General features: G+C 37.2%; 1 protein-coding gene across 31 annotated transcripts in view; it reads left to right on the top strand.

Annotated features, from left to right (window-relative positions):
- Window positions 1-25,385, top strand: part of DTNA (dystrobrevin alpha) — a 341,246-nt gene that overhangs the window by 193,683 nt on the left and 122,178 nt on the right. For all 31 annotated transcript variants that reach the window (XM_069468484.1, XM_069468481.1, XM_069468478.1 and 28 more), the window contains one exon: window positions 23,812-23,879. In XM_069468484.1, coding sequence (XP_069324585.1) covers window positions 23,813-23,879 — 67 coding nt within the window. In that variant the 5' untranslated portion in view covers window position 23,812. The remainder of the gene's footprint in view (window positions 1-23,811; window positions 23,880-25,385) is intronic.

Genomic DNA, 25,385 nt, shown 5'->3' with positions numbered 1-25,385 from the left:
GGGGTTTATAAGTATAAAAATTAAGGTTCAGAATGGAAAAAAGTTATGTTGACATCATTAACATTTTAAATTTGTGCATGTCAAAAATATGCCATTAACAAAATTACAGGTTAAATGATAGTCAAAGAAAATATGTAAATAATAGGTAACAATGATAAGAACTTGCTACAGATAAGGCATTGAAAACTGTGATGTATCAGTTAGCCCTTACAATAGTCCTAAAAGGTAGACACTATCATCCCTGTTTAAGGCAGCCAAAGGCCACAGCCTGTGTACATAACCACTGTTCTGTGCTGCCTCCCTGTGTGGAGAAGGGGCATATATTAATATTATATGCAGATGGTATACTTGTCAAAAAAAAAGTTTAATATCGTCATGTAGAAAATTATGTGAAACATAATAGAAATAATTTCTATAATGTGTATGTCTAATATACGTATGTGGGATGGTAGGTCAATAACCTTAATATGTAAAGAATTTGTGCAAAATATGTAGAAAAATATTAAGACAGTGGTAAAATAGGAAGGGACATAAACAGATAGTTCACAACCCCCCCAAAATAAAAATATTATGAAAAATATTAAACTTCACTTTTAATCAAAGCAATTAAAAATAAAATCACACTAACATTTATTAAATTAGACAATTTTTTAGATATGTTGTTGGGTCCTTTGCTTTATTTTAATAGTAGTTATAGGTAATGTTAGTGAAGTTGGAAGCCATTCTCATATTTTACTGGTGGAATTATAAATTAATACAATAATTCTGAAAGCAATTTGGATATCTGTATGCATCAGTGACTTGAAAATAATTACACCGTTTGATAAAAAAATTATTTTTTGAATCACCTAAAGAAATAATCTTAAATGGATACAGAGATTTATTTACGGAGGGTCTTTTTATGGTATGATCTATAGCAGTGAAAACTTGGAAACAGCCAAATGGCTTATAACGGGAAAATGAGTAGCTAGAGTCGTTCCATAACTAGAAAATCCTGCACAGCTACTAAAGGGGTGTTTACTAAGCACCGTCATAAACTATTGGTAGGAGTGAGAATTACTACAAATTTTCTGGAGAGCAGTTTAATAATAGTTTTAATTGACTTAAAATGCTTGTGACCATTGACCTAATAATTCTACTTTTAGGAATGTCTAAAATGAGAATACTTTTACCCCAAAATTTATAAACAAGGATATCGATCACAGTATTATTTAAATATGAAAATTTTAAAACAAACTAAATGCCTACAAATGGGGAACTGTCCAAATAAATTACGGTACATTCACATGATGAAAAACATTTAAAATGTTTCATAAAAATGTTCAGTGAGAGACAATATGCTTTTTATAAAATAACATCTACCCAATCCCCATGAAAATACCAATGTCATATTTCACAGATCTAGAAAAAATAATTCTATGCTTCATTTGGAACTAGAAAAGAGCCTGAATAGCCAAAGCAATCTTAAACAAAAAGAACACAGCTGAAGCCATCACATTACCAGACTTTTCAAGCTACACCACAAGGCTGCGGTAACCAAAACAGCATGGTATTGGCACAAAAATAGAGACATAGACCAATGGAACAGAACAGAGAACTCAGATATAAAATCACCTATATGTAACCAACCGATCTTTGACAAAGCAGATAACAGTATACACTGGAGAAAAGAAGCCCTATTCAATAAATGGTGTAGGGGAAATGGGATAGCTACATGCAGAAGAACAAAACAAAATCCCTATCTCTCACCACTCACAAAAATTAATTCAAGATGGATAAGATATTTAAATGTAAGACATGAAAACATAAGAATTCTAGAAGAAAATGTAGGGAAAATTCTTCTAGATATCAGGCTAGGCAAAGAATTTATGACTAAGACCCCAAAGGCAATTACAGCAACAACAAAAATAAATAAATGGGACTTAATTAAATTAAAAGCCATCTGCATGGCTAAGGAAATAATCAACAGAGCAAATCGATAACCTACAGAATGGGAGAAAATATTTGCAAACTATACATCCTATACAGAGCTAACATCCAGAATTTACAAAGAAATCTAACAAATCAGCAAGAAAAAAACAACTCCATTAAAAAGTGGGCAAGAGACATGAACAGAAGCTTTTCAAAAGAAGATAGACAAATGGCCAATAAACAAATGAAAAAATGGTCAATACCACTAATCATCAGGGAAATACAAATCAAAACCACAATGAGATATCACTTAACTCCAGTGAGAATGGCCTTTATCAAAAAGTCCCAAAACAATAAATATTGGCGTGGATGCGGAGAGACAGGAACACTCATACACTGCTGGTGGGACTGAAAACTAGTGCAACCCCTGTGGAAAGCAATATGGAGATACCTTAAGCAGATACAAGTAGACCTACCATTTGATCCAGCAATCCCATTATTGGGCATCTACCCAAAAGAACAAAAGACATTCTATAAAAAAGACATCTGCACCCGAATGTTTATAGCAGCACAATTCACAATCACAAAGATGTGGAAACAACCCACATGCCCATCAATACATGAGTGGATTAGTAAAATGTGGTATATGTATACCATGGAGTATTACTCAACTATAAGAAATAATAGTGATATAGAATCTTTTATGTTCTCCTGGAAAGAGTTGGAACCCATTCTACTAAGTGAAGTATCCCAAGAATGGAAAAATAAGCACCACATGTACTCACCATCAAATTGGTTTCCCTGATCATCACCTAAGTGCACATTTGGGAACAACACCAATTGGGTGTCGGGCAGATGTGGGGGGCAAGAGGATGGGTGTATACCTACATAATGAGTGTGCTGTACGCCGTCTGAGGAATGGACACGCTTGAAGCTCTGACTTGCGGGGGGAGCATGGGCAATATACATAACCTAAACTTTTGTACCCCCATAATATGCTGAAATAAAAAAATAAATAAATAAATAAATAAATTAGAAAGGATCATTTTGTTTTAATAAAACACCATGGCCCCGGGGGGAGGGGGGAAGAAAAAGTAAAGGAGCAAATTAAAAAGTTAGGATACCTTCCGAATTAAACATCTAGGTGACAAGTTGCTGTTACCTCCCTTGAGAACACTGCTTTGAGAAAAGCTAACAAAGAGAACAATATGTCAGAGTGTGTGCCTGAGCTAAAATGTTGGATATTTTCCATACTTTAAAACCAGGTGTAGGATTCAAATATATTAAAAGAATTTCACACTCAAATTTTTAAACTTTTTTGAAGGAGGTTGGGCACATTCCCATATTTGGCATTCAAGGAGTATTTTCAACAGCATACTAGGCACTCTCAAAGATACAAAAGTAAACACAGTCTAAATTAGGACACGAAGAAAAAGCAGAAGATGGGAAATTCAAGGTGGAAAGACATAAATGGCAACCAGAAATAATAGTCTTTGTAGGGCTGGCTGGCAGTCCCCCAGCCAAAGCAGACAATTTAAACGAAACCTAAGGTTATTTATGCCTGCTGAGGATTTACTCTCCCTGGTGATTAAACCTCCAGGACACACTAGATAAGTTTAGTAGAGCTTTAAGACTTCAAGGTTTGTGTTTCCTTAACCTTTTTGTTTCTTGTCCTTGGTTCTGCATGAAAAAATTCATCTCTCCACAGTTCCGAGGAATAATTCCAAAAATAAGTGTAGGCATTTGCTTTAACCAGGACATTATGTCCCCAGTTTGCTTTCCAAAGCCTACAGGATGTACAAGTTGCTCTTGAAGTCTGTCCACAGCACTACAAATGCAAGCTCTACACTTGCGCCCCAGCTGAGTGACTGTGCTTAGCAAAGGTGCACTTAGTAGATAATGCCCATGGAGAAACTGCTGGATGAACATTTGTAGTGAAAAACACTAACAAAGCCTTGGGATTTATGTAGCACAATTTATTTAATTCTTCCTTCAGAAGAAGTAAAATTCCATACATTAGGTAATGTATGTAAAAGTGCTTTAAACTCTAAGTGCTAAAGCAGTACACAATTGCAGGGGACTCTGACATGAAAATGGCCAGCCTATACCCTGGTCAGTCTGGAGCTAATTCTTTCGAATTATTTCACAGGTCAGAAGCATTGCCTTGTGGCCACTGGTGTCTTCTGACAAAAACTGAGGAAGCATGGCAATTTAGGATGCATATAGACCTTGGAGTCAGATATGGTTTCAAATATAGTGATTTCCATTCAATACCTGGCTCTGGGACCTCGTCTGGATAACCCATTTGTCTGCTGGGACTTCCTAGCCCCTTGAGGATTCACATAAAGTTGGTTTTAACCAATGTAAACCCTTTCCACGTTTGGTTATTCTTATGGTTACTGTCCCCTAAACAGTAATGTCTATGCGTGTTGTGTTCTCTTCTCCCCCTTTATCAAACTGCAAGTGGAACTCTGCCCCCTCACCAGTGTCCACCAAAGAATCCACTCTCATAGGTATGTCCAGTCACTTCACTGAAGGTTTGTGGTTGGCAAGGACTGATGGGACTGGGGAGGTACACAGCCTTTGTCATCTCTCCAGCAAAGTCTATCTTACTTCTCCTTTTTTCACTGCTTGCATATATCTGCAGATTGTTTCTTAGGAACACAAATATTTTCCCTCTTACTATGCAGAGAAATTTAGCTCTCTTCTGTTCTTGTTCCAAACTTTCATACTCAAATGCATCAAGGAACCCAGAACAAAGGGTCCTTCCATGGCCTCCACAAAAGAGAGTCGAAGTTATAAATAGAAAAAAAAAAGTTTTCCAATATCTTTTTAAGTAGTAATAATAATATCTATCTTGCTATTTCCAAAGATTTGTGTGAATTTTAGATATAAGGAATGTATAATACTTTGTACAATGTATGGTACATAGTAAGTATATCAGGATGATGGTGATGATGATGATAATTCTGTATTGGGTATCCAGTGTTTACAATAAGTAACTGTACTGAGTATCACTTATCACAATGATAATTAATTATTTTTGTAATCATGTTTTCATGTCTGTCTCCCCCACTATGAGTTCCCTGAGGACAGGAGCTATTTCTGTCTTGTTTGCCACTGTGTATCACCAGTGCCTCATACAGCACATGGCCCACATTTTTAACTCGTTATTACATTAATGAGTAGGTACATGGACAAATGGACAGTGTTAGACGTGGAGGACTTTTCCCTTTCCTTACAGTTGTAATTTTGTAGAAGGAAGAAGTGATAGGGCAGGTGAAGGATGGGGAAGACACTTAAGATGTTCTTAGAATGTTGTCAGTTCTCAGAATTTGGAAAAGATTAGCAGAGCCTCAATTTCTTTATTCACTCTTTATTTCTATGCATTTTCTGCTCTCACCACCAAATTAGTTTCTTCCCTATCTGTGTTAGGTTTCTCAGTCTAACTGAAGCTGAAAAAAAAAAAAAAGAGAGAGAGAGACTAGAATATTTGTTTGCCTGACTCCACATTGTCTCACTAACACAAACCTTGCTCATTAGGTTTTCAGGCTAGTCTGGGAAAATCTATCTTACCCATCATTTATTTGAAATAGTTGGGTTTTTTTTTTCCCCCTGATACTTTTCCATGGCAGATATTTTCTTTTTCACCTACCTTGCTGGATCACTTAATAATGTAACTTTAATGCTATAGCATTTTCTGAACAGGAGAATGTTCTCAGTGCCATAATGAAAGCTTGTAAATTAACTTTAGGAGTATAACTCATTCCTATACTACAAAGTCACCTGTATATGCCGAGACACTGTGATCTAAAGCAGAGACACTGGATTTGCAGTCACTCTCCTCTGTGATCTCCCTTTTCTCATCTAAAATGAAATGTCTGGGCTAAAGAAATGAATTTCAAACAGTAGCAAGGGGTGGGAGCCAGAGTGGGCTGGGTTCTTCTTTCTTTCCCCTGCCAGAGCAACTCCCCACTTATCTGTTTGTTTTAGGTACCTGACTCAGGTTGAGGAATTCATTTGAATAAAAAATCCATGGCCAAAATAAAAATCAGCAAGCTGGAAAAGAGACTCTTCTAATAATCCCAAGCAAAAAAATTAAACCACCCAATAAATAATTTCTGAGTCTAACATGCTATTCCTATACTAGTAGGACTCAGATAAAATACAGGAGGCCCAGTTAAACTTCAGTTTCAGATAAACGATGAATAACTTTTTGGTATATGTACATCCTATTCAATATTTGGAACATACTTATACTAAAAAAAAAAAAATTTTGATTTGTTAAGTCTGGCAACTTTATATGCTAGGCTCTTTAGAAGGGCATTATACACCAAGAAGAACACAAAGATATTTTAAAGTTGAATTGTTTTTACTGTTGATTTCTTTTTATTATTGCTGTTATTATTAATTAGTATGGCTCCTAGAAATTCATTGCATTACTTCATTGCTTGGCCTCACGTCATCACACATTGTCATTCCACTGGCCAACCAGAAGAGGCAGCTCTCCCGGGACCTAACCTTAAGGGGTACTGTTCACATAAGGTTGCTGAAACAGTGCATGGGAAATAGCCACTTCCTCACCTCCATCTCCTTTTATTATCTCATACAGGATCTTCACCCCACCCCAAAGATATTATTTCCTATGACTTTATTATCTTTGGAGTTTATTTTTCATTTAAAAATGGGAAAATAGTGTTCAATATACAGAATATAACTTCACAGCAAATAGTCCTAGAAGACGTCTGTGCCATGGAGTTGGAAATTCTGGGTCAATGCCCTGCACGTGGAGAGCTCTCACAAACGCCAATGACTGAGTGCTGTAGTTTGTAGTTGTGCCTTCATACTGGCAAACATTGATAAAAGTTGTAATAACGAGAGCAATAGCATATTAAACTCTGAAATGTTACTTTCCCCAATGAGTATTCACACACTGCACATATGTATGTGTGCATTATTTGTCATTTGTTTCCATTTGTTAGAGATTTCATTTCTAAAAACTGTGGGTGAATCTTTTCAAATGAATTATATATGAGTCATAATTAATATGAATAAATCCACTCAGACAAAATATTTAAGGATGTACTTTTCCCATTGATATTATAGTAAGTATTTGTCACCAAAGGGGGAATTTAATTGCTTCACATAGCCGTTGTGTCATGGATCTTTAAATGGAGTAACACATAAGGAGAAAAGAATGGAAGACCAATTGTATGGATCGAATCCAATTCCAGGTTGTAAAAACCACTAGGGGTGGACTGAGAAGATGGAGTTGACTTCGTAAAGATAAAAATCTCAATATTCTGAAACTTAAGGCTTCGTTTAAATGCCTGGAACTTCTTGGGATTAAAAGGCATTTTCCTAATATACTCTTGGGCTATTCAAAAGTATGCATTTAAAATAAGAATAGTTTTATGAACATTAGAGAAATATTCATAGTACATTTTGGCCAAAAGCAGTGTGAATTAACCAGGTTGCTTGAGTGATGGAAAATTCAGTAGGGAATTTTGAACTTTTAAAAATAATCTATCTGGTTCTATAAATGACAAAATCTAGGGAATAACTCTGTACTTGTTCCTCATATAATTTGATCTTCCTACCTTGCTATAACCTCAGTTTTGTCAGGAAGAACATAAAGTGCCGCAAGGCAACACTTCTTACCTTCTGTGGCTTATGAAAAAATGAGCTCCATTCAAAACTGGAAAGTAGTAAAAATTAATTAGTATTCATTTTTAAATAGCCATATATGAAAAGTTTTGGCATTGTAAGGAAACTGAAAAAATTCAGAGTTATCGATAATTAACCATTTGAGGCTGAACTGAAACAGACTGTATATTTTTGATGTATTTAAAAGGCTATTTAATCACCAAAGAAGGAGCTAGCTAACATTTATTTTAAAAATCTGGCCAAGTTGTACTTATAAAAGCTATTAAGTTCACAGACACAAATAATATACAGTTTAAAATTTAAAATTATTTATATGTACAAAATTATTTTATAAAATTATTGTGAAACCTCACTCACTTAAGTGAAATCTTAATTATTTCTTCTAAGATGGTCTGTTCTTTACCACATCTCCTCCTCTCTTAAAAATATATTTGAAGCCATAAGAATAAAAGGGCAAGATATCTCTCATTTTCTCCAATGGAGTCATCTCTTGTAGTCTTTCCCCCCTTACAGTGTATACAGCCAGGGGCTGCTTAGAGAAAGGAAGCCTCTCGGCTCTTGGGACTGAGCCCTCTCTCTCTGAGTTCTCACTTCCGACCCTTCCAGGCCACGTCTTCCAAGGCTGTGGTCTCTCTCCATCTCCAATTCATCCTGTGTATTTACTGTCAGATTAAAATTCTGTAATTACTGCTTGCATTGTTTAAGTCCTGTGCACAGGCACCTTCCCAGGGCTCCTTCTTTCCTCCTCTGTGAAATTTAAACCACTCACTGGCCTGCAGTCAGTGTAGTGTTCCCTAACTTCACTCATTCTGGGCACAAGTCGTACTAATGAACATCCCGGAGACATGCATAGACTGACAGTCCTATGAGTGAAACAGACACCAAAAAAATAATGTCATAACGTATTTTATGACTATAATTGTGATAAAAGAAATTGTAACAAAAGAATATTGTTACAAAAGTATGAGAGCATTATAAAAACAGGTAACGAGAGTGTATGAGAGAAATTTTTAAAAGTTGCTCTGGGGTAAAGAGGCTAATTGGAACTGGCCGGCTTTGGGGCTGGGAGGGGTTGGAATATGCACGAGGAAAAGAAAAGAGAATGTTCCAGGGAAAGGAAGCAGAAGGGAAGCCCTGAGGTATATGTGACCATAGTGCAGCGAGAGAGCAGAGACACATGGGCCTAGGATAAACCTAGGAACCGGATGGCTTAGACATACAAACCCATTTTAAGGATTTGGGGCTTTAAATTAAAGGCCATGGGAAGTCCATCCTGCTTTTACTTGCTATTCTCCAAGATGCATGTTTGTTGACCACAGAGGCTCTTAGACACTATAGGCATGGCTACTAAATTAGCTCGTGTAATGCATGCTGCAGTAATAGAAGTGCAACGTCTAAACCGAGATGGCGCACAGTATGGGTCCAGCTAGTCAGGGCAATATCCTGGGAACCTCAAAAATTGAACAACATAGTATGCTCAATTCATCCAAAACAAAGATGTCCACATTGGTATTTTGCCATTCAAAGCATATGGTTTACTAAAAATCCAGATTGCCAAGTGAACCAGGATGAGTCTGGACACACTGTCAAAGCTGAGTGGCAGTCACACTCCTTTCAGCTCCTCTCTCTTCACCCTGTTCCCTCTTACTGCACCTGGGCCTCTTCGTGCTCTCCTTCTGTCTGCTGTCCTGATCCGACAAATCTCTCCCCTCTGCTGTGTTTGGGGTTTAGCATGTCTGATAGAGGGGAGCGCATGACAGTGAGGAATGCCAGTCTACTAACCATGCTCTTCCCCACACTCCTTCTCTCCAGAGGTTTGTACACAGTTAACAGTCCTGGGGAGGTCCTGGTTCTGAGAGCCCAGAGCTGGGAGTGGCACCTTAATGAAGGATTAGTGCAGAATGCTATGCCTAGAGAAAGTTTCCAAGATCACATTGCAAATAACTCTTGGCAAGTTTTGCAGAGAAAAGCTGAATAATTCGCTTGAACTTTTTAATCTAAAAAAACACCTGGCTGATTCTGTGTGATTAGTATATTAACAAGCTTTCTATTAAAGGGAAGCACATTTGTCATACTCTAACTGACATATTTAAAAATTAAAAGTAACCGTCATTTTTTCTTTTTGTTTGGAGGTGAGAGGTCTAGTTCTTTTTCTGTCCTTCATTATCACGAATAGTCTTCTCCCTACACACCTCTGTAAAATATTGGCGTCATCCTAAGTTTAGATGAACAAAGGCACATCAAACTTTTAAAAGCTCTGTCATTCAAGGTTCTCATTAGCTTAGCCGCTTTACAGACTATTAATGGACCTTGGAGAATAATAACTCAAGTTTAAAACATTTTCAGGCAGATGTGCCACAGGGCAATGACTTGCTTGCTTGAAAGAACTTCTGTGGACCTTTGTGACTATGACAATCACATTCAAATTCCTAGTTTCTCATTCCTACCCCCCCCCCCCCCCCGCAATCCTTGACACCTCTTATTTATTGCTTGATGGAAGTTCTAGAGAATTTTTACAACTAGAGGGACTGGATCAAAGAACTAGATCTCTAAATCAGAAAAGAAAAAAATCTCTAAGCAGAAGCCAAAAATTTAAATTCTGGTGTTGACTTTGCTACTTCACTAGGCAGCCTTGGACCTATTGCTTGACTTTTCAGTTTCATTGTTCTCATTATGAGACAAGGCAAAGCCGGGAAACAGTAGTACAGACACCTGTTACTAGTGGAAAAGTCATGGGGAGACACTTCTTGGTGTGAGTCCCTTATTTATACACCATTCTTGTCTGCCCCTAAAATGTTATGCAGATTCTGGCTTTTATGTGAAATGACCTGGCCTTAGATAAGATGTAGGACTGATTCAAGTTTTAAGCCTAATAATGTAACAACTGACAGTCAGAAGGGAGCATCTCTGAGATTGATTTCTATACCATGTGAGCTCAAAGGATACTACTCATCACATATACTAAACTTCCTAAGTCCCAGAATCCCTTTTAACAGCTTTTTAGAGCTTTTAAAGAACCATTTTTTAGTAGTTATTTTTCTCAGTGCCTAATCATTTCCAGGTAGTAGTTTAGACTCATTAAGTCTTGGAAGTCACTAAGGTGCTATTAAATACATCACTGACTCAGTGCATTGAATGACAGTGAAATGGTGGTGGCTTGTCTGTGTACCCAGATCCATCAGCAAATGGCTTGAGTAACCCTAGGCAAAAGGCTTTGTTAAAAAAGAACTGCTTGTTCAGTTGGGGACACTTAGCCTCCTGCTTATTAGCCTTTGCTGTGTTCTCCCTAACTCCAGGGACACTTGTTTCCATAAATGCAGACGCCGAAATGGGAGTCTGGAACACGTGCTTTCAGTATTCAGAGATTCACAGAGGGGACACATCTTGACTCATCACTGGAGTGATTTTTATAGTCTCAAAAGTGTGTCCACAGTGGTGTTCATGCTATTTGGCTACACGTGTTTTTTTCATGTTCCTCAGTTTTTATTTTCCATCCTTGTGACTGTTGCTAGCAGTGTGTCTGTGCAGTGGAGGTGATTGGAAGTCTGGGTGTCATGAATCAGAGGAACACAAGGTGTGTATGAGTGTGTGTGTGTGTGTGTGTGTGTGTGTGTGTTTATTTGTTCCAATTACAGACCCTAACTTCAGGGGATTGTAATTCAAAAATTAGCTTTGTTTTCTGGTTCTCTGGGCAGGTCCATTTTCTACATAATTGTATTGTATATCACTTTGTCCTTTTAGGATAAGAATAACATAACATAATAAATGGATGTGATGTTTTAATTGGGTTAATGTAATTTATTGCGGTACTGGCTTGGGGAGTCATAATGTTCTCAGTAGCATGCACTTCATTTCCACACTCTTTGGTTAGCTAGCCACTTTTATGTTTCAGAAGACTTTAGCTATTATAAATGGGATATCCCCCCATTCAGAGGATCTTTGATATGTGGTAGATTGGGGTTCCAATGATTCTTCTATTGTTATAGTCAGATGTGTGGACTGACATTTTAATAACCTCAAAATATTCTTTACTGTATTTATCACTATAAAATTTGATCATATTAATTAAGCAATTAGAACTAATTAAATATATTGATATAGATGACATCAGAGTATAGACTAGCTAATTCTGATCGGGAAGCCCTTATGATTGAAAGGGCTTGTGTCAATGGTAACTTTATGTCCAGAAACTTCACCACTAACCCTCTGGAGTGGAATATTCTTGGGGCATTGTTGATACAGGGACTCCTGTATGAGCCATCTAGGTGTCTTCAAGAATTACTGAAGTGTAAAGAACTCAAATTTGAGTTTGCATTTTATGCTGGCATTGATCAGATACTCAATAAATATTGGTTAAATATATAGAAAAAGGAAAAGGCTAAAAACTTGGATTGAAGATCAGTTAGATTGACCTAGGTTCAAATTTCAGTTCTGTAAAATCTCTAAGCTTCACTTTCCTCCCTTGTAAAATGGGGATCATAACACCAACTAACATAAGGACAAAATAAGATCATGAAAATTAGAAATTACCCCAACAGGCCTCAGTAAGTGGTGATTAGGAGCTAGCAGAGTCTAAGAAGGCTTGGGGAGGTAGTGCAGCATGCTGGCTGAGTCTCTGCAGAGAATTCTTAAGCACAAATCCTGGTTCTGTGCTACCTGCAATGTGGTCTTGTGAAAGTGTCTTGACCCTTCTCAGTTGTATTAGTCTCCTTTTGCTGCTGTAACGAATTAACACAAATTTAGTTGCTTAAAACAACACAAATTTATTATCTCACAATCCTGGAGCTCCAGAAGTCCAAAATGGGTCTTCCTCTACTAAAATCAGGGTGTTGGCAGGGCTGCTTTCCCTCAGGAAGTTGAGAGAGCCTGTTTCCTTGCCAATTCCAGCTCTGGAGGCCATCTGCTGTCCTCGGTTTGTGGGCCCTTCCTCCATTTTCAAAGCCTCTCTCGACCCTTTATAAGGACTCATGATTACACTGGATTCACCCACATACTACAGGATAATCTCCCAACTTTAAGATTCTTACCTTAATCACATCTGCAAAGTCCCTTTTGTTATGGAAGATAACTTACAAATTACGGAGATTAGGATGTGGGCATCTCTGAGGGACCATTCTGTCGACCTCATCAGCCTTTGTTTTCTCATCTGTAAAATAAGATAATTTGGTATACCTTATCTCAGAGTTAGGATACGTAATAAATAAAATAATCCATGTAAAATGCTTAGTTCAGATCCTACTCCCATACAGGAAGCATTTAATAAATGTTGATTATTATTGTTATTGCACTCAGTAAATGAATCTGAGTCTCTTCCCGCTATATAACCCAGGCATCCATGCCTCTGCCTCACCAGGATCATTCAGGAGGCCTGGATGATCCAAGACTGCAAAAGAAGGCGAGTTCCCACCAGCTATTCTTTCCCACTCAAATTCTTGGCAACTACCAACTTAGAGCCATGGCTCTCTCAAGAAACACATTTCTCCCAGTCTTTCCTTAATTTCAGACAAAATTCTCTTCAATGGAAGGGACATAACTGAGAGCCTTATAATTCACAGGAACAGATCCAGAGGCAAGAAATAAGGGCTGCCTCTGTTTCTTCTCTTTCCATTCTCTATTCCTGTCCTGCCTGTCAACCCTCATCCTGGGGAAAGCACCATGGTGTGCAAAATACCATTGTTTACTGTTGGGGATCTTGTAGCCATAACTTCTGGCTGCTCATACACTGTGCCTGTTTCTTTTCCATGTGGCCTATTTAATTTTGGCGTCTACATTCATTAACCCCATATACTCGGCTGTGTTTTGTTGGATAGCAATCACCAGAGTCCCTACGATGTTGTTTCTAAACATTACTGTTTTCTAAGTTGTTTTATGTCATCCTGAAATAGTCACTGTAAAGAGAATCTGAGTGGGGAAAGGAAAAAAATTAATTTAATATTTAACTATGGATTAATCTGTATTCTACATTTTACTGACACACAAAATTAGATTGTAAACTTGTTAAATGGAGGTTCCCTTAAGTCCCCATTTTAAATGCATGTTTATTAAAGAACAAAATAGCTCCTTCTGCAATTGAGAATTCTTGAGACTTACTCTTTAAAAATATTTGTTCTGGCCCAAATAAATTTTCAGAAACATGTAGTACAATCAGTAGGGAGGAAAGGGATTAAAAAAACTTTTTTTAACAGGCATACTCTATCATCTTTTCCTGCCCTTCTTGGACTGAATTTGGAAACCCTCACTCTTTATATGCTTTTGTATTGGTTCTGAATCTGTACATACACACTGATGATCACATTGGCATCCTCCCACCTACCTGCCTTAGCCCCCATCTGCCATTCGCCCTCCATCTTCCTTATCTCAAAGGACAGTTGCCTGATGTGGCCTCTGGAAAGTATCATCAGACCTGGCCTCCCTAGAAATCACACAGAGCCATTATTATTTCCTCTTTCCAGTGAATCAAATTGCCACCCCCTCACTGTGTTCATCTCGGCCAGACATTAAGAAGAAAGCAACTAAATTAATGGCACTAAGATGAACTTTATTATTTTCCAAAGGAAAATTGCATTTTAAGGGCATAAAATAAACTTCTCATAGCAAAATTTTAAGACACATCTCAATGACACATAGGAAATGGAGGAGATTATGGTGTGGACAGTTTTCTAATTCCACTAAAATTACCCAAAATAAATTACTACCCCCCTCTATCTTTATTCATTCATTCAAGAATCCTCATACCTATGAAATGTCAGCTCTGTGCTCTGAGTATATGATGTTATAAAGCACCACAAGGCTCTCCATGCTACTGCAAGATTCACAGATCATGGGTGACATGACTGGCATGGCCCTCATGATATTTCTTTACCCACTGTGCTTTCCTGGTCTTTCTTTCTCAAGCTAAGAACTATCTAGCTCATTGGATGAAGTTATACTCCCTAAGACAGAGAAATGAAGAAAGTGAATAAAGGAGCAGAGTTAAGGAGAGGAAGTGAAAGAACAAGGACAGAGAAGGAAGGTTGGATCAGAGAACAAGAGAATAAGATAAAAAGGAAAGGTGGAAGAAAGTGAAGGGAAAATATAGAGGAAATAGGTACCTTATGACTCACAGGTCTCTGACCTTGGCAAAAATGGGGCTTTACACAATCCATGAACTGCATGCTGCCCACCCCCTCTGGCATTCACTCACGCATGTCTTAGGTTATACTTCAGCCCATTTCAGTGTGTGTATGTGTGGGCAGTGACCCACCACCACAACCCTCAGGAAAACACGGCAGTTCCTTTTAGTTTTATTTCATAAATTCTATTTTGATCTTTCTTAGGAAGTCCAATAAGATCTGCAGTCAGACTTGTTTAGTTTTAAACTTTAAATTGTCCACTCGGGCAATTGCTTAATCCCTCTGAACGTTGGTTTCCACATTGGTAAAATGGGACTAGTAATACCAATGTTTTGGTGTTCCTTTTTTTTTCCCCTTGAGCCTAGGAGTTTGACGTTGCAGTGAGCTATGATGACACCACTGCACTCTAGCCCAGGCAACAGAGAATATGCATTAACAACATATTATTAATAGATTGTGTGTTATTAATACCTAATCTTAAAACAAAAATAGATTCAAATTCAGTAAAATTTATATATAATTCAGATAAGGCTAAAAATCACTAAGTGAGTACAATGCCTATACTATATGACTTTTGATGAAACTATCAAGGGGTTCATTATTAAAAGAAAAAAATTTTTTTAGTGAGTAAATATAATTGGATTCAATCATGTGCTTTTTTTATTTCAAAATATTACAGGGGTATAAATGCTTGTGGTTACATGAATTGCTTTTGTAATACTTGAGTCAGGGTTATAAGTGTGCCCATCACCCAGATAGTGTTCATTGTACCTGTTAGGTAGGTTTTCACCCATCCCCTCCTCTCCATCTAACCCCTGCTTGATTTCCACTGAGGTTTACTTCCTTTCTCTCTGTGAACATGTGTGCTCATCAGTTAGTTTCAATTTAATAGTGAGTACATGTGGTGTTTGTTTTTCCTTTCTTTAGATACTTCACTTAGGATAACGGTCTCCAGTTCCATCCAGATTGTTGTGAAAGGCATTAATTCATCCTTCCTCCTGGCTAAGTAATATCCTATGGTATACATATTTTTTGTCAATCCACTCATGAATTGATGGGCACTTGGGTTGAGTCTACACCTTTGCAATTGTGAATTGTGCTGTAATAAACATTCAAATACAGGTATCTTTTTGATAAAATGACTTATTTTCCTTTGAGTAGATAGTGAGTAGTGGGATTGATGGATCATATGGTAGGATCCACTTTAAGTTCTTTGAGGAACCTCCATATTGTTTTCCATAGAGGTTATACTAACTTGCACTCCCACCAGAAGTGTATAAGCATTCCTTTCTCTCTGCATCTATGCCAGCATCTATTGTTTTTGGACTTTTTAATAAAAGCCCTTCTAACAGGGGTAAGGTGATATCTCATTGTGGTTTTAATGTGCATTTCTCTGATGATTAATGATGTTGAGCATTTTTTCATATGTTTATTGGCCATTTGTCTATCTTCTTTGGTAAATCTTCATTTCATGTCTTTTGCCCACTTTTAATGGGTTTGTTTGTTTTTTTCTTGGTGATTTGCTTGAGTTCTTTGTAGATCCTAGTTATTAGCCGTTTGTCAGATGTATAGCTTTCGAATATTTTCTCCCATTCTATAGGTTGTCTATTTGTTCTGTTGATTATTTCCTTAGCTGTGCAGAAACTTTTAATTTAATCAAGTCCCATTTATTTATTTTTGTTGTTGCTGTGATTGCCATGGGGTCTTCTTCATAAATTTAGTGTTCTTATAAGAACACAATGAGAAAAGCCCTGCATAGTGCTTGGTACACAGTAAGCTTTTTTGTAAAATGATAATAGTTTTATACAGTGCTTTGGCTATTATTATTATTATTTCTTATCCCAGAAGAAGTCTGATTTTCTTGTCATATTGCAAAACATGGTATAATTTCCTGCCTCTCCCTTTCTCACCTCTCTAAACCCAGCAAGGGTCCTGTTGGGACCCTTGAGGTCCTTTTCATCAAGTTCAACCTTAGGCAGGGCTCCCCAGTCCTTCAGAGACATACTGATAACTTTGATCCTCACATGACAGAGTCTGAATTTTGATCATCGTCCTTCCAAAAGGTTCCTTTTAACCTGATCTTTCTTCCTAGTGAGGGCGAGGTGTGGTGTGATACCAGCTGCTATTGAGCTGGAGTCCGTGCCTCTTACAAAGCCAAATGAAATTACATGAAACCAAACAAAACCAAATGTCCTTAAGCTTTGTACACTCTTACCCTAGAACAAGAGGTTCCTTCTTGACTTGAAAGAACCACTAACAGTAGTTTTTTTCCCAGAATAAAAATGGTTCTCTCCTGTTTTAATGCCATTTTCCATTTCTTAACGTTTGCCTCGTTAGATACTCGTATCAAGGTATGCATATGTTTTTGTATATTTACATCCCTCCAAAATAATTATCTTCTCCCTTGGCCCAAATTAACTTTTAAAACAGGTATTTCAAGCTATAGAAACATATTGTAAAGCAATATAAGAATTCCAACCTAATGTACAAATAAGTTCATGGTCAAACTGAACTAGCATCATATTTCTATAATAGCTCAACCCTAGCTGTGTATCAGAAGCACTCAGGGTGCTTTTAAAAAGTACAAATGCTCAGCTCCAAATCCAGATGCAGTAGATCCACGTATTTGCATTGTTGATGAGGCTGGTGGGATGGGCAGCCGCAGCTGAGAACTATGCTGAATCCTTTGTAGGGAAGACCGAATCCCTGAAAACCCAGCTGATCATTATACCAAACTAGTGAGCTCATGTCCTCCCTCCCCAAAAAATAAATAAAACCCGAATTCCAAGAGTAGAAGATGATGTTCAAAGTACAAGACAAAGTCAGAAACTCATTATAACCATTTATTTTAGTAACAGCATTTTCTTACTGTCATGGGCTCATCTAGATAAAGGACTAGGAAGTAAAAGCAAATGCAATTATATTTTGCCAGAGGAAAGAGCTCTGAATACTTTTTTATTATATTGCCAGAGATTAGGACTAGAATATAAATCTGAGAAAGTCATATCAAAGGCCTTCCTCATTAACAGAAATGGAAACAGGCATTTATATGCCACCAATAAATCAATTAAAGGAGGAAAGGAGCTTGAAATGGCCTTCGCTGTAGTTATTAACTTCAGGGATTGCAGCGGTTGGGGATTGCTGAACCCGGCATTTTCTTGTCATTTACCTGGAGCAAAATGGAGGCAAATAAAGCATGGGAACCATCCCGTCATGTTAAATGCCAGTCTGCTTAAGTGTTTGCTAAAGTGGAGCAAAAGCAAAGCGGAGCCAGACCTTTTTAAAAACATTGCCGGGCTTTTGTGGATTTAAATTGTGAGAGTGTGAATCAGCGTGTGAGTTGGTGTGTTTCTATGTGTCTGGGTTGACATAAATCTGGACACTGGGAATTATTTTAATCTCCATGATTATTTCCTGTGTAACAATGCCCTAAAATGGGGGATTCCGTCAAGAAGTGACACACAAAGGAATTTCCCAGTGAAGTCTGCATGAACCGTGACCTTCTCCATTCTCCTTTTGACCCATTAACACACTGACTGCCACATGAGAAAAAAATTTTTTTTCCTTAGGGCCATGGTGTTTTTTTTAACAAAAATAGAATAAAAACTTTGAAAACAAAATGATCCTTTCTAATTTAATGAAAATTTTGTTATTTTTTATTGTTTTCTGTATGTGAGTCATATGCAATGCAATCCACATTTTCAGAATTAAATTGTCGATATTAATTATAATAAGAAGAACATCAACAAGTAAGATTTTCATGAACCAACTGCAGGGTTTTGCTTCATGAGGCCACAGGCTCAAAATTACTGTGAGTTAAATACAACTCACATGGCAGTTAATGTGCTAATCACCAAGTCCTATGAACTTCTTTTCAGGTTACCAGTTTCAGAAAATCTTAATTTGTGTTGAACAATACCATCTGGAATAAGATTACTGGCAGTTAGAATACATCCTAACTTAGGAATTTAAAACTTAAAAGAAAAAAAAAAGGATTCAATGTCCTGCCAGAAAATTATTTAGGGACAGCTACTTTTACCTGCCTCAGTCTGAAGTTCTTCAGCTGTAATTTAAGAATATAATATCTCCCTGACTTCCTCACAAGGTTACAGGGAAAAGCACTTTATAATCTTTAGAAAGTTATAGAAATGTAAGACACTATTAGTTTAAGATTCTACCTTTAAAACTTCTTATGTATCGTGTATAAGAGAAATATATATTTATTATGGATGGTATTGGATGAAAGGTATATCATGCAGGAATTAACTTTAGGATATGATACTTTAATGTGACTTATTCTCACTATGCCAAAATATAATTCACCTTTCTTCTAACATTCCGTGCCTCACATTTGAAATTTATTCTTTACTTCTTGCTGTTTCCCAAACTACTTTACTTCGTTATCTCATTTCTCTTTATATATGGGGGCAAAGAGTCATAGCCCTCCCTGTCCAGTTGTGCAACCTTCTTTTAATGACTATGCTGGAAGAAGGGTGACTTTGTCACCTCACCTCTTATTCAGCCCAATTCATTATTGCTGTAGGGACACAAGATTATTTCCTAATATGGGAGAACAGAAGCTGAGGTCCTTCCCTCTGCCATTCTCCACGTGGCCCGGCAATCACCAAGTCCTGTCAAATGTGTCTCCTCAATCTCTCTCAAATCAATCCTTTAGTATAAGACATGATAGTCTCGCTCCTAAATCACAGAAGTATCCAACTAACTGGTCTCTTCCCTTAATCATGTACTGCCCTCCTGCCTCCTGCCTACCCAGTCTTACCACTCAACAGGCTGGAGTAATCTTGCCTGAACCTAAACCTCTATACATCAGTTCTTTACTTAAACCTTGGATGGGTCTCACTGTCCTACAGGAGAGCCCCGTATCGTCTAGACTCGACAAGTAAGGCTTTCTAGGTTTGAGGCCTCCTGATCTCTCCAGTGTCTCCACTCACACTTGCACCCAATAATACTGAGTAATTCCCAGTTCCCAAGTGCACCATACTCTTTTTATTTTTATTTGTTAATAGGAAGAAGGAAAGGCATATAAATTTATTTAATCTGTATACACAGGAGCCTTCAGAATGAAGACCCAGCCCTCCAATGGGGTGCAGAAGCTTATATACCATCTTGAGGTTACAGAAAGAATGTAGGCTCAGAGTTTGGCCAAAAAAAGGTTTTAGTGGCAAGACGGATTAAACCATACCCTTTCTTAAAGCTCGGTGCTTTTTTCGTGATTCTATCTAACAATAATTGCCCTGCCTTCACTAATTTCCATCTGTAAAATTCCTATTTATCCTTTAAAATTCTGTTCCAGAATCACCCTTTCTTTCATGCTTCTTTCAGATTATCCCAGATATAAACTACTATGTCTTAGCAGTATATACTTTCATTATGGTACATATTACACCAATTTATAGTTATTTGTTAGAAAAATTTGTTTTCCCTTCTAAGGCTGTGAGCTGCTTATGGGCAAAGATCATGTCTTATTAATCTTTGGGTCTTGAGAAACTACCAATGTGTCTGACAGATTATAGCTACTTATAAATATTTCTTAAGGAAATGAATGGATGGATTCTTTTAAGTGAAAGCAATACAAGTCCTATATAATTCATGGGATTGAGCCCTAGTAAAGGGGTCAATATCTGATGGGGTTCATCACTTATTCATTGCTCTTAGTTCTTTTCACCCTTTTGACATTTATGTAATCTTATAAACTCTAAGGTTGTAAGCATCTTATCCACATGAAGGAGTGACAGAAACTGACCACATTTGCCCTGTCCATGAGCCATGTGCCTTGTGACATTAGTGTCAGCACAGATGGGTGATTTCCCCCTTCACCTCCTCTATATGACTTTCGGCAGCTGTTACACTGAAATTCATGAAAAGAAGAAACAATTTCTGTTATTTCAGAAGCAAAACTGCTCTCTGTAAAAGCTCTGTCTTTTCCCTACTGAAGGTTGTGCTCTTCTCTCTTCCGAAGGCAATGAGAATGTAGTCAAGCATTGTATATCTCAAATCCCATTGATCAGAGTTGAATTGGAAACCAGAGAGCCCATAGCCATGCTCCCTGCCTGTTTGATTCATGGGCTTTTGTCCAAGAGTCCCTCTGATGAATCAGTGCAAGCTGTAAACTAGCAAACCCCCCTTTTTACTATGATGACTATGATCAATGGGTAATAAGTGAGTATTCTCAATTTTATCTAATTATGCTACTTCCCAGGAAACTCTAGGGGTAAAATGAGAAGTGTGCTATTTTTCTTTTATATTTATAATTATATTCTGTGCCTTCTATTATTTCACACCACTGAGTTTCACCTCCTTTTTCTCATAAGGTACACATTCTACTTAGAAGTGAGAATTAATACCTATTGTGATGGTTCTTTTGTGAGTTAATTAACCAAAAAAAATGATGAATAGACCAAAAGTTGACATCAATGTAGTTTGCATCTTTTCAAGTTCTATTTTATAAGATATGATTTTGCTTTAAAATATATGGTTCTAGATCAAATAAAGTGGTGCAAATTAGTTTTTTTCTTATTTCAAATAATTAATCTCTGAAACTAGTATAATTTGAATTTTGCTTTTCTATGAGTCAGATTTTGGAAATGAAAGCTCATTTCATGGAAAGTAAACTTAGCTCTTGTTTTTCTGCCCTCTCTCTTTCCTCTTTTTTTCCTCCTTTGTTAATTCAATAAATACTCACTGGCTATATCATTTGCTGATTGGATTTTGCTAGGCGTTGGGAAGAATCTTAAATTTGTGAAGTTACTGCTCTCAAAAACCTTACAGAGAGACAAACAAAAAGTCAACTAGGAAAAGAGTTGTCACAACAATGCCAGATGAATAGTACAAGCAGCAGGTGCTGAGAGTTCAGATGCCAGTCTTTACCTCACTGACATTTTCAGTCAGAGCTCTCTGGCCTGCCATCCTTTGTGATTTATTTTTAATAGTTCTTTTCATCTCGCTCCAGGATATAGACAGATTCAGGAACACATCACTTTTTCTATCCCTTTCTCTCTTACTGCCTCACCTCTACTTCTGAGCCCTTGAAATAAAATGTGGAAGCTATATCCAGACTATGTTGTGGATGTCAAGTTATTATCTACCTACTTCCTCTGGAGTAAAGGAGATAGGGTTTTGTGAATCAGAAAAGGGGCGTTTTTCTCCGGTTCTGTATATCAACTATACCTGCATATTTAAAATCTTATAAAAACAAAGTATTTGGCCATGTTCAGCAGCGAATTGTTACCAAATTGAGGAAGCCTCATTAATAGCTCTCCTTCTTTCCCGTTGTTATTCAGGCTAGACCCTGGTTGTGTTGTCTAACCTATTGTGAATGTGTGCACACTCTTCCCTTGACTCCATAAACCAGTGCTGTTCCATGTCCACCTCTCCCTTCTTGGCAATGGGTAAATAATCCTTCACTCATAGAAGCAACTAGTGAGGCTATTTGACCAATTTGGGGAACATCATTTTCACCACTAATTTTGTCTTCTACCCTCAGGTGAGTCCTTTTGAGCAGACTTCTGCTAGTAGTTTTGTTAAATGTATCCCCGGGGAATCAATCTCTCTCTTGTTCACATCTTTCTTTCCATTGCTGTGGCTATAATATGTAATTGTATCTTAATCGCTTTTATGCTCTTGTATTTCTACTACGGCACTGTAAGCACTTGGGGACAGGGACAGACACTGTGTTTTGATCGCTATAGTACACTCAGAGCAGAGCACACTTGCTGGAGTATGAAAGGCACTCAGTAAAGACTTGTTTTGTTTTTATTTATTTATTGTTAATGGACAAATAATAATTGTGTATATTTATGGGGTACTGTGTGATGTTTTGATCTAGGTGTACATTATAGAAAGATTCAGTCAAGCTAATTAATGTATCTGTCACCTCACCAACTTATTTTTTGTGATGAGAACATTATTTGTTGAGTGGATGCTCAGAATTGAGAGAAAGTCACTGCATGCTATGGCGGGTCAGAGGAAAGGCACCAAACCCAGGCAATCAGAGAGGGCTGGGGAAGATTTCAGAGGAAGATACACCTGAAGAAACTGAAGCTGAACAACTGAGACCTGAGCAGTGACTGCAAGTTAACTCAACTTTTAGGAAGAGGGCAATCCCATTTTTAAAAAGGCATGGAAAGTGCCCATCCCAAGACAGGCAAAAAAAAAATCCATGCAGCTATGCCTCCTGTTAACTATGCCTGAGAATCAAAACAAAAGTCAGATTGGTATACGTATGTGTGCACCCATATCTGAATATATGAGAGTAGAAACTTTAGTTTTTAAAAGTTTAATTAGATGTAATTAAAAATCAAATCCATCAACCTCTAAAACCCTTGCTATTTGGTCCAAAGCCCTCTATATGACTAAACATTTCCATTAACTTTCTCAGTATTGTCTTTTTTCCTCACACTAACTTTCAACTTTTTTGTATTTTTTTTTTATTTTCTGTTTTAACTGTTGAAATTTTGAAAGTGTTTGTAGAATAAGTCCACTGCAGACAACAGTGTGGTTAAGGAAAGAGATGTGAACTTAACCACCTTGCATGAAGTTATTACATATAGGAAAATCGTTGCAAGTTCTAAACCCTCAGCTTAGAAATGAATATTTAGAAAATTGCTTGTTTCTAAATTGAGGTTTGGGGTGTACAAGGGACACCTGTCAACAGAATGAGGTAGAAGGCATACTGGTCATGGAGTCCAAATGTCCACGCCCTTAATTCATCATCTGTTGAATGGGATACATAATAATCTGCTCTATAGTCTTCGTAGGTATTCCCAAAACTGAAAAAGAAACTGTATGCGAAATGAATCACCTAACAGATGGTAGATGGTTGTATTTAGTTGTAACACAAGATCATTTGCTATTGTAGTTATTTTTACGTTAGAAAGTAAAAATTTTATAACCTCTCCAACAACTACAACAACATTATATATGGAAAAATATGTACAGCAATTTAGGTTAGTAAAAGTAAAGCTGTACTTGTAAAACATACAGTTGTAAATAGGTTTTCTCTATGTTTGTGGCACAAATACAGCAAGTGTGTTTACATAGAAATGGCTGTTTGCCTCATTAGCATGAAGATAATACACATTGTAACCATTTTGTCTCATAGAATGATTGAAGATAGTGGGAAAAGAGGAAATACCATGGCAGAAAGAAGACAGCTGTTTGCAGAGATGAGTAAGTATGGAACTTTTAAGGAATATCCCATAGTCTCCATTGAATACTCATGGAAAGGCTAGAAATCACCTCTTCATCTTCATGGCATTTGTACTTTGCCTTAAAATGCTAAGCTCTTTGCATAAAATATACGTTTGGCCACTTTTGTCTCCTGCTGTATAGAAGTTAAATTAACCAGTGACACATCATAATTTATTACTAGACTGTATATTTTATATGAAAGAAAAAGTTTATGGCCCTATATATGTATATTCACACACACACACACACACACACACACACACATACAAGATACTTGGTAAATATGATACAGTGTTGACATTAATACAGTCCATGACACTTAAAAGTCTGTGTTAATCCCCCTGCACTATCCCAGTGGCTGGCATATTGTAAACACTAGGTAACATTTGTGAGATGAAACATTGAATATCTTCCCTGCAAAATGATATGGTATGTTCATATTGCAATGGGGAGTTAGGTGTGATTTCTGGACTAAACTATAAGGTGTCATTTGGACCTCATCTGTCCTACAACCCAGTTTTTTAAAAATACTAAGGAAAAGAAAAGATAAAAGGAGCTCAGAGGTGACCTGCTACACGAGGGAAACCAAACTAAGATTATATTTACTGACTCCAGTGGATAATCTATTAAATAAAGGCTATTGGTTGATGTGAGTGTGTGGTTGTTTAAGTAATCGATTAGTTAGTAGTGTCTCTCTTATAGACCATTTTTCTTATTCATAAAGAACTTGACATTGGTGGGAAAACACACATCTCAAATTAAATGTTATAAAGAAAAAAGTATGATTCTTATATTGCCTTTTTATCTCTCCTTCCTGCATAAGGAATGAGGATGAGCAGGAGTGAATGGTAAGCCTTTTTCCCTGAGAAGGCAGTAGACAAAATTAGGTTTCTACTAAAAATTGGAAGTGATTGGCAAGAATGAGGGTCAGAGCAGATAAAGGAAAGTCCCAGATAATAAGATTCATATTTTCCTTTATCATTTCCCAATAATCTAGCAGCACCAAGGCAGTATTAGAACTAACAAAGAGGAAAGAAAATTAAAATTGCTGTAGGGAATCTCAATTGTACTCCTTGCTTTTTCCACTTTTAGAGATGTGCCTAGACTGTTTGTGAGAGTTTCAGCCAAGACTTTCCAATTTCCTAGGCCACGTTGGGTACTGTATCTTCACTTGTGGCATGGTTGATTGCCTGGAATTCTAGCCACTTTTGTAGATACAAATCTAATGGTTCAAGGAGCCTAGTGACTGCCTGCCCATCTAAACAAAATCCAGAGCAGCACATGCATCCTCCCACACCACAGATTCTTGGGCTGAAAATGCAAGAGTCTATCATGGGCCAATGTCTTGTCAAACACACACACAAAAAAATATTAATATTTACCATGGAAAAGTAATAAATAAAAGGAAATTCTTGAACTTATCATTGTAACACTAAACACTATCAGCCAACATACTGTAAGATTTATAAAAGTGTGCTTATTTAA

The sequence above is a fragment of the Eulemur rufifrons genome, chromosome 5, assembly GCF_041146395.1.
Source record: "Eulemur rufifrons isolate Redbay chromosome 5, OSU_ERuf_1, whole genome shotgun sequence".
Taxonomy (NCBI): Eukaryota; Metazoa; Chordata; class Mammalia; order Primates; family Lemuridae; genus Eulemur; species Eulemur rufifrons.
The sequence above is the reverse complement of the archived record's forward strand: the minus strand, read 5'-3'. Positions and strand labels throughout refer to the sequence as shown.